The 20,490-nt window shown below is 38.7% G+C and overlaps 1 protein-coding gene across 1 annotated transcript in view; it reads right to left on the bottom strand.

Annotated features, from left to right (window-relative positions):
* Positions 1 to 20,490, bottom strand: part of LOC109068238 (S phase cyclin A-associated protein in the endoplasmic reticulum-like) — a 106,065-nt gene that overhangs the window by 78,044 nt on the left and 7,531 nt on the right. The window contains exons 2-19 of the mRNA XM_042753572.1: positions 19,654 to 19,771; positions 18,112 to 18,188; positions 17,411 to 17,608; positions 13,538 to 13,638; positions 12,933 to 13,049; positions 11,650 to 11,777; positions 11,311 to 11,552; positions 10,029 to 10,355; positions 6,637 to 6,804; positions 6,448 to 6,514; positions 4,514 to 4,631; positions 3,140 to 3,251; positions 2,923 to 2,935; positions 2,641 to 2,777; positions 2,372 to 2,527; positions 2,153 to 2,295; positions 1,236 to 1,317; positions 29 to 181 (exon numbers count right to left, since the gene is read on the bottom strand). Coding sequence (XP_042609506.1) covers positions 29 to 181; positions 1,236 to 1,317; positions 2,153 to 2,295; positions 2,372 to 2,527; positions 2,641 to 2,777; positions 2,923 to 2,935; positions 3,140 to 3,251; positions 4,514 to 4,631; positions 6,448 to 6,514; positions 6,637 to 6,804; positions 10,029 to 10,355; positions 11,311 to 11,552; positions 11,650 to 11,777; positions 12,933 to 13,049; positions 13,538 to 13,638; positions 17,411 to 17,608; positions 18,112 to 18,188; positions 19,654 to 19,771 — 2,457 coding nt within the window. The remainder of the gene's footprint in view (positions 1 to 28; positions 182 to 1,235; positions 1,318 to 2,152; positions 2,296 to 2,371; positions 2,528 to 2,640; positions 2,778 to 2,922; positions 2,936 to 3,139; positions 3,252 to 4,513; positions 4,632 to 6,447; positions 6,515 to 6,636; positions 6,805 to 10,028; positions 10,356 to 11,310; positions 11,553 to 11,649; positions 11,778 to 12,932; positions 13,050 to 13,537; positions 13,639 to 17,410; positions 17,609 to 18,111; positions 18,189 to 19,653; positions 19,772 to 20,490) is intronic.

A 20,490-nucleotide genomic window follows, 5' to 3' on the forward strand; every position in this document is an offset into this window, starting at 1 on the left:
AGAGAGAATCCCATAATGTAGTACCTACCACAACGTTACAGAGTGAGCACTGCTTCTTCCGTTCATAAGGGGTGAGTTTGGGGGCGTAGTCCGTGTTGGCGTGTCTTCCGCTGCTCAGCTCAGCGGCCTTTTCTTTCCTCTGCTCCATCTGCTCCATGTGTCTACGGCTGCTCTCGTCATGCTGAAAAATCTTTTACTTTTAGATATTGTAGACTTAAATCTAACAGATTTAGTCAAATTGTAATGTATGAAGTACGCATTTCTTTAAAATTTCCAAACTCATTATATACTCCTGGAGAAAACTTATAGTAATCTAATGATATGAATGTTTTGTGAAGGCTTGAACAAGCAACACAACATGCAGTAATTTTTCGTCATTGATAAAAGGCCAATAGATGTTTATCATAGCTTTTGTCAATAAAACTGTTGTTTATTTAGTTATCGTCTCGTTTCCGTCAGTGAAAAAATAATTAAAGGTATACTCCACCCCAAAATGAAAATTTTGTCATTATTCACTTACCCCCATGTCGTTCCAAACACGTAAAAGCTTTGTTCGTCTTCGGAACACAATTTAAGATATTTTGGATGAAAACCGGGAGGCTTGTGACTGTGCCATAGTGTCAAGGTCCATAAAAGGTATGAAAGTAATCGTCACAATACTCCATCTGCCATCAAACATGCAATCTGGGTTATATGAAGCGACGGGAACACTTTTTGTAAGAGAAGAAAACAAAAAAAAAACGACTTTATTCAACAATTTCTTTGTCAACGATCTCCTCTGTGTCTCTCCATATCACTGTATGCTCCTCTGTATCATCCACGCCACAAGGATGCGCTGTTTCTACATGTATTTAGCTTTGATTTGAAAGAACAGCGCATCCTTGTGGCGTGGATGATACAGAAGCGCATTTCATATAATCCAGATTGCACGTCTGATGGCAGATGGAGTATTCTGGCGATGACCTTTTATGGACCTTGACACTGTTATTTATTTGGCAGTCTATGGGACAGTCTCAAGCCTACCGGTTTTCATCCAAAATATCTTAAATTGTGTTCCAAAGACAAACAAAGCTTTTACGGGTTTGGAACAACATGGGGGTAAGTGATTAATGACAACATTTTCATTTTGGGGTGGAGTATCCCTTTAACACTGCATAACGGCAGTTTTGTCCAAGGTACAGGATTTTTTAAAAAGGGGATAAGATGATATCAGAAGATTACTTATGATAGTTTACCTTCATCTGGATTTTCTTCTGTAGTTCCTCCATGGCTTCCTGTTGAGCCGCACTGAGAGCAGCCAAACGCTCCTCGCGGTCCCTACGATGTGTACAGCAAAGGAAAAAAAACTAGAAAAATAAACATTCAGGTAGGACGTGCAAAAAGACAACACATCTAACCCACACAGATCTCACAGTATTCAATCTATAAAAGGTTTATGTGACTTTTTAGATTATTATCAAACAGCCCAAGATGTTCAAAGTTTTATGGTTATTTAAGTCTTTTTTGGTTCAGCTTTCCTGTTAAAGTTTATAAAGTGTTTCTAATGCAAGAACAATATACACTACCATTCAAAACTTAATATTTAATATAATATTTCTTAATGTTTTTGTCTCTTATGCTCACTAAGGCAGCATTTATTTGATCAAAAATATTGTGAAATATTATTACAAATCAAATAACAGTTTTCTATGCTAATATATATAAAAAAAAAAAAAACTGTCATGTCAATGTTGAATTTTCAGCATCCGGTCTTCGAGGTCACATGATCTTTCAGAAATTATTCTAAAATGCTAATTTCCGGCTCAAGAAACATTTCTGATTATAATCAATGTGGAAAATAGTTGTGCTGCTTCATTTTTTATTTTATTTTTACTGAAACAGTGACAATTTTTTGTTTTTTGGATTATTTCATGAGTAGAAAGTTTAAAAGAACAGCATTTGAGATTGTTTGTAACATAAAAAAAAAAAAATCTTCCTGACTTCAAACTTTTGAACGGTAGCATACTTTTTGGTTAAGGGTTACCCAAAACATTCCCTAAATCAGGCCGTTTCTCAAAGCCTAAATCCCCTTGAGTTCTTTGCACTGGTCCTTTCTGTCCTTGTGTTTAGCTGAATCGGGATTCTGGTCTGTTTGGCAGGATGTGATGCTGACCTGGCTCTCTCCCGCGCCGCGTCTTCCCTCGCCCTCTCCTTCTCCTGTCGCTGTTGCTCAATTCTGGCCTCTTGTTCCCGTCTCTTCATCAGAAGCTCCTCCACCCGCGCCTGCCGCTCCGCCTCCAAGGCCCGCTTACGCTCCTGAAAAATTGATACAATTTAAATTAAATAGTCAAACATTTAATGCATTAAACAAATAAATAAAAAGAAGCTATACCTGGACGGCTTCATCCCTCGCTTGCTTTTCTTCCTGTCTTCGCTGGCGTTCCTCCTGCAGCTCATTAAGCCGTTGCTCGTATTCATTTAGTTTAGCCAGAACATCGTGTCTCTTGTTCTGGGCTTCTAGAGTGTTGATGAATGCAATCTCATTCACCTAAACAAATCAATGAACTACATTTGAAATTTTTTAAAGAAAATATCCAAGTTTGCGCAATAGAAATATTGACATCAGTGCAGTAACACACTGAATCGGTTTTAACTTCTGACCTTGGCCTCCTCTTCCTGTGCTTTCTTCACGATGGCCTGGAGTTGAAGCTCCCGCTTGAATTCAGCATGAAGCAGCTTCTCCTCCATCATCCTCCTCCTCTGATCCAACAGCTCCTCACTTCCCAACCCCCCACCCCCTATTAAAAAAGAAAAAACACAAAAAAGACACAAAAAGATCAAATCACGACAAAACGGTCTGCAGAAGTCAGACTTGTCAGGAGTGTGAATAACACATGTTAGTGGTCCACTTCAAGTGCGGATATATAAATATTCAATATTGACTTAGATCTCGCTCCTTCGACAAGAATGGAGCAGAATAAAAACAAACATTTTCTACAGAGTTACCAGCATCAGATGTATGAGTCTCACCAGGAGTGAATCACCCTGAACGACTAAAATGGCTGTTAAGTGATTCTTTCAACATGCATGCGAATAGGATTTTCCCTTGTGGCCGAGGCAAAATGAGCTGTCTCTACAGGCGCTAAAGGGAAAAACATACTCTTTCCAACAGTTTCTGCAGCTTGTGGGTTTTCTCCTCTCTCAGTTTGTCTCTGAGCTGCTGGGCTTTGAGTTGTTTCTCTTCATGTTTCTTCTTCGACTCTGCAATGGTTCTGACAAACAGCAAAACACGCTTAACTGATTTACATGATATGTAGATCAATTAAATCACAAGTATTAAAATTCAAATTCACTAATAAATGGAGATCATTTACATTTATTCAAAGACACTACATTATTGTGGCATATAAAAGCATTTCAATAGTCACTACAAAATTCATGGCATGTCATAATCAAACTTTATGATTTCTTTGAAAATGGGCATAATGGAATTTTTTTTTAAATATAATGTTTTAGTATAATACGCTAAATTAATAAATTAAATTGACAGCTCTAAGAATAATGTTTTTACATTTGTGCACCAATAAATTACTATGACGTGTACTTCCACCGCAAAAATAAACAAATATATAAACACATAATTAAAAATAACAATTCTGACTTTATTTCTAGCAATCTGAGTTTTAAGTTTAATCTCACAAGTGCAATTGCTTTTCTCACAATAGTGAATTTATGGCACTGTTTGGACATTATTTTTCTTAATTGATGAGTTTTTCGTCACATTATTGAGGGAAAGAAGTCGAAACTGCGAGATGTAAACTCATGATTCACAATTACATGGAAGCCAATTTCCTCTTTTGAACAAAAAAGTGATTTCATATCACAATTCCAAGTAATTTCTTGGAATTCTTGGAGTTTTGAGTTAACATGCCACAATTGTTAAAAAAAATTGTTCACTTTTTTTCTTAGAATCGAAGTTACTTTATTTCTCACAATTCTGAGTTTTGAGTTAACATCTCAGATTTTTTTGTTTTGTTTGTTTTTGTGGGTAATTTAATTTTTTTCTTAGAATTACAGTTTACATCTCATAATTTTGATAAAGAAAAATTCAGGATTACGACAAACTCACAAACAAGAGAAGTAAAGTCAAGAGTTTAGAGTTTAGTTTCTTATTCTGTGGCAGAAACTGGATTCTATACAATGTTTATTTTCATTTACACAGCATTAAAAAAATGAAATGTTTAATTTTTGCACCACTAATAGCAAATTTTGCAGTCTTTGTTTAAGTGAATGCAACAACATTGCCATAATGGTGAGTTTGGGGATAGGACTACCTTTTTTCCCTAACAACAGAAAAAAAAAAAAAAAAAAAAAAAAAAATTAAAAACTTTTTGCAATTCTGTTCAGAAATGACACTTTAACCGGTAGTACTACCATGTTAAAGACAATCTTTTCTTAACAAAAAGATGTAAACTTTTAGAACAGAAACAAAGTTCATTATTCTGTAACACACAGAACTGTGTGACTTTGTTACCGTTTGCGTGAAGGAGAGGACAGCTTCTCGTGCATGTGAATGCCGTGACCCGGTGGGCGGGCCGGCTCCTCCTCCACTATGTCACCCCAAGAGGTGCTCTGACGACAAGGCTCTCGAGCTGTCGGAAAAGCAGGTGACGCAATATAACACATCTACAAGAAGTGTTAGACCAATATATAAGACTTGTCATTTTGAGATTATCAGCATCCAGTGTTATGTGTGAAGCTTTTATGTAATTTGATTAAATGCAATTTCTGCAAAGTCTATAAAACAAGCATACATTCTTTAAAAAAAATTATAATTTATGACAGCAAGAAAAATTAGCACTTGTTATTGTAAATGAATAGAGAAAAAAAAAAAGGTAAAAAGTAGTGCTGTCAAACGATTAATCGCATTCAAAATAAAAGTTTTTGTTTAAATAATATGTGCATGTACTAGGACTGGATTTTGACAAATTTCACAATTCGATTGTCATTTGCAAGCTTGCGATTTGATTCGATTACCAATTCGATTCAATATTGATTATTTTGAATACATATCAGGTACAGTAGAAAAAAAAATCTCATCTAATGCTGTAAAATATACATGAGAGCCAGTTCATACTACATTACTATACTATTAAGGGTTAAAATTGACTGAATTGTAGTACAACTGTTAAAATTACACTTAATGAAGTTTTTATAATTATTAAATTACAATTACTTCAGTTAGTTTCTTTTAAATATACACATTTAAATAGTGGCTGTCTTATTGTTTATTTATTGAAAGAATTAGCCTTATGAACGAATTAGTTGAATCAGTGACTCACTCATTAAGACTTGCCGCCACCTACTGGTGGCTTGGTTTCATATTTAAAAGTATCATTGCATTTTCCCAACATTTCAGATTTATATGTTAAAAAAGTTCAACATTAATCTTCTAACATTTATTTATGCATGTGTAATTTTTCTGTGTAAATGCATTTATGGAATCTCTCATCTTCATTAAACAGTCTGAGTAATTACAACTAAATGACATTTTCGATGCAGCCTCAGTGTTTCCTCTGCAGTGGAAAGATGGAGTTTGTTGATACTGATTTCATTTGTATGGTAACAACCATACAGAGTCTAATTATTCTAACAGAATGCTATGGATAAAATGAAAGAATTTGACAAATGATGACACGTACATTTAGTAAGGTTAAGAAAATCTTGCCCTTTATAAAGTTAAAAAGTGTCTTAGAAATCAATTTAAGGCAAATATCACAAATATGCTGGTTAAAGTAAGACCTCATAGAGCAGTGATGAGACTATTGCTTCATAATGGATTACATTTACATCAAAAAAAGGTTTTTTTCCCCCCTGGACAAATAACTTCTTACTTGTACAAGTGAATGACCGATATACTTGTCTGAAGGACAAACACATGTCAATGCTTAATGTCGAGTCCTGGGATTTAAGAATCGATGTCGTTTCATAAAAATGAGAATCGATTAAAATCGAGATATCAATTTTTTTACCCAGCCCTTGTGTGTACTGTATATATTATTTATATATTTTGAAAATATTTACATGTATATACACTACATCTTCACATTTATATAATTTCTATCATATATAGATATATTTAATATACAAATATAAAAATTTTCTTAAATATATACATGCATGTGTGTGTATTTATATATACATAATAAATGTATGCAGTACACACACACATATATTATGTAAACAAAAAAACATATTTAAAACAAAAAAAATCTTTACACAACAATAAAAAAAAAAACAAAACCAAAATTAAAAACAATAAAACAAAAATTCCACAAAAAAATATTGTTTGAAATAAATATTAATTTAATTCCAGCAATTTTAGCCATTTCGTTGTCATTTAAATAAACAATTAACTTATAGACTTATACATACAGTTAGCAATGCAGATGCTAACCGCATCATTACCGTCATAATCAGCTAGCATCTCGCTCCAGTCTAAATTCAAGCCACAGCTTCCACTCCCGATACTTGCCTTTAAGAGAGCAAAATAAAAATGACGCTAAATTCAGAAAACACACATAAAAGAGCAAAGAAGATTGATGTTGTTGTAATAACATCAGTCATATAAACCACTAGGGTTAATTGTTGACTTACAGAGAAGTCGCTCTCGTTGTCGGTCTCCAGTTCGTTGTTCTCCGCTTGGATCTCCCGCGTCAGCTGTTCCTCCTCAGCGATGGCACTTGCGATTGCCTCTTCGTTAGCTTTTTCCAGGCGGTCGGCCAGCTCTTCCTTCTTAGCCAAAACTTCAGCCATGGATTGGGGCTGACAAGAGGCACAAAACACTCACACTCAGCCACTGAAGTCACCAAACAGGCACAAAACGAGCCGCACAGTGCCAAGTTAGCCACACCAGGCTCTTGAGTTCATGCCCAGGCAGCACAACTTCAATTGGCACATGGTGCAATCATTTCAGCACTTCATCTGAAATTAGGCTAGACCCAAATTTCTGTAATGCAACCAAATTTTAAATGCTTGGTGGAAGCCTGCACACCACAAAAACTTACAAATGCAAAAGATGCTGTAAGAAACTGAACAGAGATAAAATAAAATGATAATCCAGGCACACGCCATAAACACAATCAATCACAAAAACCACACATGGGGAAGCATGACCAAATCATGCAGCGCGCAACCACAATAGGGATGAGGAGATGGGAAGGAGTTTTTTTTTACATATTTAAGCAATAATGTACGAGAGCCTATGTTGTTTTGTGAATATAGTCATGGTTAAAAGAAGTTATTAGCAATTTAATGCACTCTACACACATTTGTAGTTGGCAAAATAGGTTAATTTGGAAGGTTTTGCAAACAATTGTGTTGCACAGGTCAAAGGTTTTAAGGAATATGACAATGTAATCATGTTAATATATACAAATTATAATGTATCTATATAAATGTACATATATCATCCATATGTATAAACGTGTACATTTGTATCAATAATTTTAATATTTAATATAATATTTCAAAGATTTCTTTACTTTATTAAGTAAATTTACAACAGTAATTCATAATAGGGGCTTATGAAAACTAGGGGGCAAAGGGATGAGAATTTAAAAGAATTTAAATCAATTAATTACTGTCGATATTAAAATACTCTTATCTAATTTAAAACGCTAAAATATATATATATATATATATATATATATATATATATATATATATATATATATTTGAACTGAAATTTCTTCTTTTTTTCCCCAAATCGAACTGTTTTGACAATACATTTATTTTTCTGTCATGTGACCCATGGCCATAACAATGGCATTGCAGCTGTCACATACCTGCCACGTTTTTTTTTTTGTGTTAAAAAACTAAGATATTTTGAAGAACACTGGGTCTAAACAACTTTGCACCCCACTGACTTTCATTATACAGAGCAAAAATGCTATCAAAATATTTTCTTTTGTATTTCACAGAAAAAAAGAGAAACGAACACCGATTAAAATAACATGAGGACCCTGACACAATTTTTATTTTTAGGTAAATTATCTCTTTAAGATGGCCAAAAACCCTGTGCAGCCCATTTTGCAAAATGCCATCAGGTGACTCTAGTGTTCTGGAGAATATTTACCTGTAGGCAAAAGGGGTTTATTCCAATTTTAGGGTGGTAACAAAAGGGGGATTTGTTGAGGGGCACATTTTTGCCCATACATTCCTTCTACGGGTGCACCTGTGGGTCTTCATGACTCGTGATGACTGGTAAATTGGCAAAATATTTTGGAAAAAGTATCCTACCCACTGCAATCAGAGGCCACAACACTTGACCCCCGCTTTCAGAACCTGATGAGTGAACAGTATGCCGAGTGCCAATTTCAGACGGCCGTGGGAGAAGATGGAGACGCCCGGAGCTGCACTGAGGTCAGTGTCAAACGTCATGCTAACGAGCAGAATAAGAGCTGGATTTCTCTCAACAGCTCGCCTGCTGGTCTTAGATCTGGAGTCTAAACAGAGCTGGGCTTATCTGACCCACCCAGAGAGGTAGTGTCTGGGCCTCGGAAGCAATGATTCCGGATTCCGACACGACTGTGCTCCTGTCTGGGCGCTTAAACCTCATCCATCTCCATTGTTTCAGACTGGGTTTTGTAAAGAGGCCAACACCCATTGAGTAATGGAAGCCGGTAGCTCACAGAAAGTGCTGTGGGTCTAGCCTTAACTAACCCCTTGGAGGTTTCTCTTATAAAGGACAAGACAGGAGACAAGCAAAATGCCAAACCAGGTATCATCATCTCACTTCTACAGCCATCTCATGTAAAGAAAACCCATTTGGCCTATAGGTTAAGTAGTTAAACCAATCAATAGTCTTGAACTTCAAGCAAAACATTTTGCAGCTAGTTGGTTGCTGGACAGAAATATGGTACTTGGATTCTAATCTGGAATTTATACATTTTGTCACCCCTTTTCCACAAAACACTGTCCCTGTTCTGTGCAGAAAAAAGGGAGGTTCTGAGCTGCAAGAAATGGCACCAAACTAGGAACCACTAAAGGAACCTTTTCATAGTTCCTAGAACTACTGGCGGAAGTTCCCACTCTTTGGGATGTTTGCACCACAGGAACTAGGAATGTATTTAAATTCTAAGAACTCAATTTGGGGGAACTAAATTAGGTCCTACTTTAGAGTTGGGTCTAAAATATTTCTATAGGAACTACCAGTGACGTAGAGTACACTGACTGGTAAAACACAGAGAAAAAAAAAAAAAAAAAACACCGGCTACCCAGCATTTTTAAAAAGCTGAGTAAAAATATTGACTCCACGAACATTGAAAATAGAGATAAAGGGCCAGATTTCATAAACGGGGCAATTTAGTATAAGAGCGCAATTCCATAAAAGCACCGATGGGAAGGGAAAATTCTGCATGTGATTTACTGACAATGCGCACATTAAAGAACACAGACGCAGCCAGAACATTTCCATAATGACCAGCACAATCTACCAGGAGCAGTGCAAATTAACGCCTGCTTTAAAGGGACAGTGCACACAAAAATTTAAATTCCGTCATTAATTGCTCACTCTTATGTCGTTCCAAACCCGTAAGACCTTTGTTCATCTTCGGAACAAAAATTAAGATATTTTTGATAAAATCCGAGAGCTCTCTGACCCTCCCATAGACAGCAAGGTTACCATCAAGGTCCAGAAATGTAGCAAGGACTTTGGGAGGTCAAGGCTTGAAGGGAGGTCAAGGTCAATGACAGCCCATGGGGACTAAACCAGTCAAGGTGTCTGACTGGTGCAGGGGACACTTGATAAGCCTAAAATAAAAACTTAAACAACTGGGGCAACTCTCGGCAAACACTGAGACTTCCTGTTCTCTACTCACAGTAATAATAGTTCACCCCTGTCAGCACCCACATACATATACTTGCTGAGAGAAAGGAGGAGGAGGGGGGGGGTAATCCTGTCTTGCCTGGAGGTTTTTGGGATTGACTTTGTTTAGGCGGCAGTCCTGACCCAGTCCTGACCCTCTCCTCACTCACTCGGCACAAACTGTGGAAAGTTCTGTGGGGTCCAGCATGCTCTCCAGTGTCATCGCTGCCAGGGTAACGTAGACCGCTGCCTCCGCCTTTGCCGACGGTGCCACGACCTTCCACGCTGACCCTTCCATCCCCTGCTCTACTTTGGCTTGCCCAGTACCCGGCTCCTCTGGTTGGGAAAGGGTTACAGGGGGAGGACCTGGATCGGAATCCAATTCTGGGCACTGGGCCTGCGAAGGCGGAGAGGTAGGGGGTGGTGTGGGGTCAGAGGTGGGGGGTAGCGTGTCCTCAGAGGGGCCGATGACACTCTGCCCTGGCTCTTCAATATTTTCTGCTGGGGGCTGTGCAATATACACACAGATGCATACACAAATATGAACACAAACATGCATGTCACAGCACTCCTTGCCGCATCTGTATGACAGACCATTTGGCAGATATGAGAGCAGCAAGAAAACAAACAGAACTAAAGAAACACAGCATGCTAAATAATTACACAATATCATGCATTTCAAAACAAACATGTAGCATACCAAGAACTGTATGATCATAAACCACAAACATGCAAACAAGTCATTTTGACACCACTAGTCTCAACAACATCATCATTTAAAAAACATAAAAATCTTCTCCACAGACACAAAAATAAAACTCTCTATATGCAGGCTTTATTAAAAAAAGTAAACAACTTCCTCATAATTAATTTTGGCAAAATTCTAGGGTGGCATCAAATGCTCTTTGGAGAAGACAACACCACGTTGCATTGTAACAAGTTTAATAAAAAAATGACATCAAGATTGTAGATGAATGTTTTATTTAGTGCTAAACAATTTGATATTTTATGCCCACTGGCAAATTGTGAAATTAACTTAGCAACATTGCAACGACAAACTTGCTGAAATCAATTATGGGTCAAGTCTTGTACTATTTGTAAGAGATGCTGCCTGCATAGAGCAGTCCAAATCAGTCGCTAATGATGTTCTATTTCAGAGAGGGTGCTGTTTTGAGCCTATGAAGGAAGTAGGTAGCATGGCAGCTCACTAGGATTTGCAACAGAACTATTGGCTTTAGCATACCGTCCAAGTGTAAACTATTGTATCCTCAATATTTAATAAACTTCATTAAATCTGATAAACATGTACAAAATCGATGCTTGTACACTTGATACTGCCCTGTCTGGATAGTGTATATATGAACACACTGTGACCAAACAAAAACATTCTGATGTTACAGAGCCTTCATATGTATGCCTGGGCTGTAAATAATTAATAAAGGGAAGCAGGTTGATTTCAGTACCTCGATGACGGAGGTCTTTTCAGTCTCTTGGCTCTGCTCTTGGGGTACAGGTTGCTCTTGCTCCCTCACCTCCTGAGATTTTTCCTGGGGTGAGGGCTGGATGCGCTGGTTCTCCTTGTCGCTGTCATCTTTGGGACTTACATGGGCCAGAACGGGGCTTACCTTAGCCACTATGGTGTTGGAGCGTGGCCTCATGGAGCGCCCCCGCTGCACAGTCTCCCAGCCCTCTGCATCTTTCTTTGCTAAGGATTGATGGATACCGATATATACATAAACACAGAAATACTTCTACATCTGGATTTGAAAACAAATGACTGTCAGTAGAGAAGATTCGTTCACCTGGTTTTTCAGCAGGGATGTTGACACTTGGGCTGGAGACAGGAAGGGACTGGGAACACTTGACTCGGTCAGCCCAGCTTGGTCCAGTGTGGGAGAGACATGCCACAGCCAGAGTGGGAGTGGGACCACTGTAAACACACACAAGCCATTAAAACCAGAGGTCTCGGATTCAAATAGCCAGATGGACAGTAGCCAGGTGGTGTTCTTCATCACCAGTTGCACAATTACAATAGATACAAATGTTTTACCGCCATTAACTATATTGTTAAATAGTCCCCTTCTACGGGTAACCATCGCAAACGCTCTAGCTATGCATCGTTGCACAAGGCTTCCTCAAACACCGGGAACTAAAATGGAAACTTCAGACCGAGGCCCTCCGTCTTGATCAATATCCATTTCCTGTGGCGTCCAATTACAGCATAATACAGACATGGATGCCCATGCTTCAGCAGTCTTTAACCACACTTAGATCTGCAACCCCCCACAGTCTCAAGTGCAGGCCTGAGGAGAACCCGGCAAAAATCGCATTAAACAAAACGCTTAGGCCGTTGCGGATCGATTCCCCTTCTCCTCCCAGCCTCTGCCAGACGGGCGTAGTCTTTCCGGCCTCGTAGTGAGGCCAAGATATGTATCATATCTGGAATTGATTTCTCCATCTAAGCATTCTGTGGCATTTTAATCGCATTATCAATTGCCTTCCTTTCACACTATCAGTAAATTAATTTAAAAAAAAATTATGCAGGGGAGCCTCGTGTCTTGCTCCTCTGTTAGGAGTTGAAAGTCGCCACAGTTTGCAAACAGAGACAACAGTGTCCAGTAACATTCTGTGAGCTGGGATAATGGGTTGAGGCCAGATTCAAGCAGATACACTATGTCTGAAATTGCAAGTAAACCTTGGGAAAAGAAAACCAAAAAATGACCCCTCCAGGTTAAAAAGTTCAAGGAACAAAAAAATCCAAGGAACAGCATATTTACTAATTTTTTCAAACATTAATATTATGCAAGTAGAAGAATATTATTCAATAAATTGGACATCATGTATCAGTTTTTGCTATAATAGCAACTTATATAACACATACTGGATATAGTTCCTATACAGAAATATTTTCCCTATACACCACATTATTAACTGTATTTATTCACAATGGATATCTACTGGGAAAAAAATACTAAGCAAATAAGAATAAACAAGAGCTAGGACTGGAGAGGAAGTACTTGTGAGTACTTGAGGGAAATGTTTTTGAGTGACCCTGTAAGTGATGGATGTAACTAGATTGGCCTACCCAAAATTGAGGGCACGCCGAACGCCAGGTGATGGAACAATACGGTCTGACGAGGGGCTGGACATTACATGTCGCCCTGGTGACATCTTTCGAACTTCCCAAGCCAAAGATGTAGGCCTGCAGGGACAGGATGAAACTCTCAAAGAAAGGCACTGATTCAGAACAGAACCAAAACATATAAAAAGCATTTTTACCCAAAAATATTTAATAAACAGACATGCAGGGGCCAGGGCATGCTTACATGCTTCTAAAGGATGCACATTCAAATTCTGCAGAAATGTACAGAGCTTCCTGAAGAGCACTTTACAGTTTGACACATAACTTAAAAGCTCTTTTTATACCATAATCAGTGTACTAGTGTTGTGGTCACTTACTCATTACGCAAAGCGGTGAGACCGTGAAATAGTGAATCAACACAAATTACTCACTGATCATGCAGTATATATGTGTGTGTGTATACTGTATATATCATGTTAAGATGTTGGTTAAGGTCAGATTTGTAATTATAACTTAAATAATAAATATTTATATAATTTAACTAGCTGTATATAAAAACAACAGAAGTCTATGGAATGTGTCCATTTAGATAGCAAGCATATTATCACCTGTTCTGAGCGTCTGTATTTTCCAGCTTCTTTTGTAGTTGGATCCAGTCGATCAGAGCTTTGAAATCTCGGACGTAGTTATCCAACATCATCAGCACCTCCTGGGGGGAAGTATGTGTGCTGTCAGTTGTGAAAGCCTCAATAAGATAAGGGAGAATTACATGCAACTCAGAAATTTGCTTAAGCACCGACCAACAATCAAAAGGCAAGGTCTTCTAAACTGCAAAGGATGTGTTTGCAAAAACCTGCCAAATCTTGTTCCTGGAGGGTCACTGCTCTGCATAATTTAGCTCCAACCTTGATTAAACACACCTGAACCTGCTAATCAAAGTCTTAAAAGATAACTAGAAACTTCCAGGCATCCATTATCAGTAAAGCACACCCCTTACTCTGCAGGACACTTGCCCTCCAGTAGCAGGACTGGACACCCCTGATCTAAGAGCTATCAAAATGTTAACGGTGGCGACAAATGTTTTTAATTGTCAACGTCACAACAGTAATTTCAGTAAAACAACCTCCAAATCTCCAAATCAATCTCCCCTACTTCTCCCGAGTTCAGCCCTGTTAACGTTCACCTCACTGATAAAGCTGTGACCCCAGAGACCTGATCTGACCATGCTAGAGGGCCAAACCGGCCCCCACCCTGATGTCTCTTTTGAGGCATGTCTGAAGGAACAATGAGCAGGGCCCAAGCTGAGAATCCCGTACGAGCCCCCGACTCTTGTTCACACTGAGGAGCTGGTGTAAACCAACACCCTTGTTGTCTCTACTAAAAAGTGGGCATCTGTAGCTACTGGAGCACATCTCACACCTTCCCCCCACCCACCAGAAGCACTCCATTCACAAATGCCAGGAGTGGACAAAAAGAAAAGGATGAGGACGAAAGAAAAGGGAAAAAGACTGCTGCTGCTCTTTCCCGCCTCAGTGGTCTTCCACAAGAGGTGCGGCTGAAATTACCAATTAGCTTTGCAAAAGGGGGCTGGCAAATCTGATTGGGGCTGTAATCATTTCTAGTTACCGGCAAAGAGTGTGCAGCGAATGACGAAATGTTCATTGTCTATCCGATATTCGATCATAGGGACTCTGGGGAATCCCTTGGCTCCAACAAAGAGTGTCGCAAAGCCTTGCCACAACACAGACTAGAACAGGTCTACAAGCCAGCATGTGCTGGTTAGGTATGTTTTAAAGCATGGCTTCTGGTTTGAACTGGTTTACCCTGGTCCTTAGCTGGTTGTGTGCTGGTCGTGTGCTGGGCCTGAGCAGGAGCTAGTTGCTTAGGACCAGCACATGACCAGCTTTTTCAACAGGGTAGGCCCTCTAAAACTGTCAAATTTGCATTTTGTAGTGTTTAGAGCCATTTCTGAGACACTATACATGATGAAAGTGGAGTGCATGTTAAACTGATCCTGAAGATTCACTCCCTCGCAAGTAACTTGTCTGATGCAGTTTCAACTGAGATCCATTTGCTGTGCATGACAATGTGTTGACACCTGTGTCATGATGTGCATCATATTGAGAGGTAGTCAGGAATACTCCTGTTCATTGAGACACAGTTCAGTTGCATTCAAAATCAAGACCAGGGTTTGTGGTGTGACTGATGATCTGGATTAAATGGGGGATGCCAGGCGATGCTGTGAAACAGGCGTCTGTGTGTTTGTGTGATTGATGGGCGGTAATGGGGGGGTGGCAATTGTGAGGAGAGGTCCACAGTGCTTTTAGTTAATAGAGGAGTCAGGCCCAGTGAAAGATGTGTCCAGTAGCAGGCCTGTTGATTAGGGCTAGTTAACAACACCAGGGCATGGTGGACGACGATACTGGCCCATAATGCAACAGCTAAGGGAAAACAAATGGATAAGAAACAGCTAAGTGACCTTACAAAAAAAAAATCACTTTAGAAGAAGAGGAACAAGACTTATATGACACTTGATGGGAGAATGCTTAATATGGTATCATTTTAACTTACTGAGTCATTCGGTCAGATAAAAAATTAAATGGTCCCTTCAACCCCCCAAAAACAATTCTGATTTATTACATCTCTTGTTTTCATAGACGGATTCACACAAGCGAAAGTGTAGTTGTCTCGTTCATGGGCTGATGTGACATAAATCAGGCTTGAGATGAGGGAGAGGCCTGATAAGAACTAATTAGTCCTCAGGGCTGTGGGTTAAAGATGTGGGCGTTACTTGAATATGAAATAAATCACCCACTCGACCAAATCATGAACCAGTCAACACTGGCAGAGGATAAAGAATCAGAGACACAGGTGAATATGGGTGCTGGGAAACGAACTGGTTTTTCTTTTACATTGAAGAACATTTATGAATAAGGAAATAATTTATTGCAAATGCTGTACTTAATAGTTGTTAAAATAAAAAAAGTTGTTGTTAAAATTTTTATATATGTTTTTTCCATCACCTCTGAAACAACTTTTCTTTTCTGCCGAAGACACGTGGGTGGGAAAAACCAACATTAACCAATAACGTCACAGCCTTAGGTTATAATCTAATAAATTGTGATAGATAAAATTAAAGCGGCGCTCACGTTACTTTCCACTGAATGTTGTGCTTAACTGCATTTTGTAAATGCATTTGCAAACATTTTATACATTGTATAAAATGTTTTGCATTTTATGCAAGATTCTGTTTTTATTTTAATTTTATGCAATTATGTAACAAAAAAATGTGCTGGTAAATGCACATGACAAAGTGCTGAAACACAGATTTATATCTTTATAAAGGAGCATTTATGTGGACTTCAACAGCTCCAAGGGACATTTTTCCTACTGTAGGCCTACAGTCTCTCATCAAACAAGCCTCTACTGTCACATGGCAGTGAACTACAGATCTGTAGCAGAGCATGGACACAAAAACAAACTCAGACCAAAGGGCCAGGAAGTGTGAACAGACCCGCCGGACATGGAAACACAGCAGCCAGATAGTTTACGCACATTCGCACAGGCCGGCTGTCAACAAGGTAACCACAAAGGGGGCCGGTTAGCTTCGAGTGGTTGGCCGAACCCTGCTCAGCATAATTCAAGATTACACGCCAATCGTTAAATCAGAGCCAGCAGTGTAGAGCGTGGACGATGAGCCCAAACACAGCCCGGCGCCATACCTGCCAGGGTAAGCATAGTGAGTGCCCCGACATGGGCTCTGCCAACCAAAGCTAACAGAGTTCAAACGAATGTTTGCCGACACCAGTCCCAAGACCAAACCGGACACAGAAACACTGTTGATCAACTCGAAGTGACAAATCGTTATTGCGATCGTTGCGTGCTGAGAGGTTATTGGTCATAGCGGCTGATTGTAGTACATGTTTTGCAATCAGCTTTTTGCTTTTACTAAAAATAAACAAAGAACCTGAAGTGGAAAAAGTGTTTTGGGACGTCACCTAGACCTCGTACCCTGAGCGCCCCCCCCCCCAAATCACCCGCACATACACACACGGAAGGAGTGGGGTGGGGGGCCCTTTGTTTACACATGTCATCCATCTCCACTCCCTCCAGAAAGGCCCTGGAGAGGTGCAGTGATAATTCTCTCACCAAACCCCTCTCTGACACAAACCAGAAAACAAAAGGAATGCGCGGAGGAGGAGGAGGAGGAGGCAGAGGAAGAACATCATCGCAACGCTTCACTCCCTCTAGTGGTGGGGGTGCAAAAGCAGCCACTTCAGTTATAAAATAATAATGAAAAAGTTAAAAAATAAATAAATAAAAATAATAATAATAAAAGAATAATTACAAAAATGTGTATGTTAAAATGATATTTTATTTTAAATAAAAATCATAGAATTATAAATCTATAATATATCCTGTTTCAAGTGGTAAAACCGAACAATTGTTGTTGATGGTATGTGTGTCATATATAATCATACCCTGCACTCCACCACGCTTTGGTCGGATTCGCAGGTGACGTAGATCTCATCCACTGCTCTCCGTAGATTATCGAAAAGAAAGGCCCAATATCGCGCTCGGAGGTCCACCTTCCGTGGCTGTCTAGTCTTGGTGGGGCTCTTCTCAGGTCCTTTGTCCAGTATCGACACAGGTGCGTTTTTGCAGTCCAGTGCCGAGTTCTGTTAAGAGCAGATGTGATTGCGTGTTTCAAATGATCTAGATACCTTTATTTGAGCGAATGAATCATTAACTTTACGGGCTAACGGCTGTTTAACAATCAGTGTGTGCTGCTTATATAAACACTGAGGTCAAATTATGGAAGAATTGAAATTAGACTCCATAAATACAAGGTTCAAATAAAAGGTCTCTGGCGCCCCCTAGTGTTTAACATGAGTAAAAGCTTTCCAGTTCAAAGCTTGGTGACTAAATTATCACTTCTTTGAAGGATGCAAGAAACATTTTTCTTTTGATTTAAACCGGTTTGCTTATTTTCATACTGGACAAGACTCATGTTTCAGGTTATTATTATTTTTTGTTTGGTCTGGTTCCAGATTTGTTGTGGATGCAAACAGAGACATATAATGAAATGAAACGTATTGTATGGCAGTAGTATTTTCAGTTACTCTAGGTATTCATAAAAGATGCAGAAACTAAAAACAATCTTTTTACAAATGAATCACACCTGCTTTTTGTTCCTGTGGAGCCCAGAGTTGATTCGTTGAGCTCTTGCATTGCCGTTAATGTGATTCTTCGACTTAGCAACAAATGAAAATAAGAAAAAACAAATCCTATTATACATACAAATACCAAAATGAAACAATACTTCCTAAAAATACAACCCAACAAACTCAAAACAGTGACATCAGAGCACAAATAGGCTTTAGCTTCGTCATGCAAAATATAATTTGTAATAAATTTTCCTTATTTACTTTCAGGGCTGAAATACAAACTAGACACTCTGTTTTATTCAGGCTTAAAGTCATCTTTAGCCAGTGCTTGCATTCATAAAGTATCTTTGACTATTAGAACTGATCTGGGATCAGGGCCTGTATTGTGTTTTCACTATAAGAACAGGATCAGCTTTCTGTAGTCATCTAGGATCAGCCTCTTCTAGTCAACATAATCTCTTTATCAGGGTATGAGGGTCAAAACTGATTCTCAATCAGCACTTCTAACTCTTAAGTGTACACTTAGGGAGACAAGCCCTGATCCAGAAACGGTCACTGCGCATGATGAATGCAGGCACTGGGGAGTTGTGTTCGCTCGGACATAACACATACTGCAGTCCCCAACTAACAAAAGACTCCTGTGGTGACCGGTCAGCGCTGACAGTGAAACAGAGGATCTGGGTCAGCTTATACACACACACACACATTCACACACTCTGCAACAAAGAGTGTACTGTAACTCCAGGTACAAGAGAAGGGATGACAGATTTGGAGTACTTGTTCATCGCCCACATTTGCTTTGCAAATGGACGTTCTTTACAAAGCTGGATGCATTTTAAGTTGGTAGCCTGATGGGCGATGAACCGTGTGGGATGTGAGACCGTTCATGACTGCAAGAAAGCGCAATGAATCATGTATATTATTTTATTTATTTTTAAATACGTTTACTCAAAAACGCATTGATCAAAAATGACAATAAAGACACTATGTTACAAAATATTTTGATTTCAAATAAATGTTTTGGATTTATTTTTAATTCATTATAGAATCCTGGCGGGGGGGATTTATTATGGTTTCCACAAAAATATCAGGCAGCAGCACAACTGTTGTCAACAGTGATAATAATCAGAAATGTTTCTTGAGCAGCAAATCAGCACATTAGAATGATTTCTGAAGGATCATGTGACACTAAAGACTAAAATAATGATCATATGAATAAATTACATTTAAAAATATATTCAAATGGAAAGCAGTTATCAATAATATTACTGTTTTTACTGTATTTTTGGTTTAATAAATGCAGCCTTGGTGAGCATAAGAAAAAAAATAAATCTTACTGACTCCAAACTTTTGATTGGCAGGCTTTCTAAAATCTGCTTATTGCTCTTCATAAAAAATCTTGGACATCACAGGCATTTCAACAAGTATTTTATGTTTTTTTTCCCCTAACTTGTAGTGGCTATTCCAGGATCAACACCTTATTTAGGATAAAATGCAATGCAAATGTCAAGACTTATTATTATATGTGTGCATGAGTGTATCTGAATGGATCTAACCCTCTTCCTCCTTGCTTTCCACTGGGACACTCCATGCGATGAGGTTTCGAGCAGCCCGGCCTTCCTCTGCCACGATCTTCCTTACCTTGTCATGGCTGTTGGACCGCTGGAAAGAGGCCTGTTGCAAAGAGAGAGAAAGTGTAACTATTGGGAAAAGATGTTGTTTCTTCATAGGAACAGATTTTGAGAAATTTAACATTGCATCACTTGCTCACTACTGGATCCTCTGCAGTGAATGGGTGCCGTCAGAATGAGGGTCCAAACAGCTGATAAAAACATCACAATAATCCACACCACTCCAGTCCTTCAGTTAATGTCATGAAGTGAAAAGCTGAATGTTTATAAGAAATAAATCTATCATTAATGCATTTTAACTGTAAACCATTGCTTCTGGCAAATCCATAATCCACAATGATGTTTCTTCCAGTGAAAAAGTCTACCACTTCTTGAAGGAATATTATGGATAGAGGACTAGTAACTTTGCTCAATAAGACATTTATTGCTGAACTGGAGTGTTGTGGATTACTTGTGAATTATTGTGATGTTTTTATCAGCTGTTTGGACTCTCACTCTGACGGCACCCATTCACTGCAGAGCATCCATTGGTGAGCAAGTGAAGTAATTCTACATTTTTCCAAGTCTGTTTTGATGAAAAACAAACTCTTTTGTATTTTGGATGGACTGAAGATCAATGCATATTAAAAAAAAATCCCTTTTTTTTGGGGTGAACTATTCCTGTAAAGGATTTTCACACCATTCACACATTTTTAGAGCAACATCTTATACTCAAGGAAACAAGTAAAATCTTTTGAACGGACACTGATCTTGTAAAATTTC

The sequence above is a fragment of the Cyprinus carpio genome, chromosome B25 (genome assembly GCF_018340385.1).
Source record: "Cyprinus carpio isolate SPL01 chromosome B25, ASM1834038v1, whole genome shotgun sequence".
In the NCBI taxonomy this organism is placed as follows: Eukaryota; Metazoa; Chordata; class Actinopteri; order Cypriniformes; family Cyprinidae; genus Cyprinus; species Cyprinus carpio.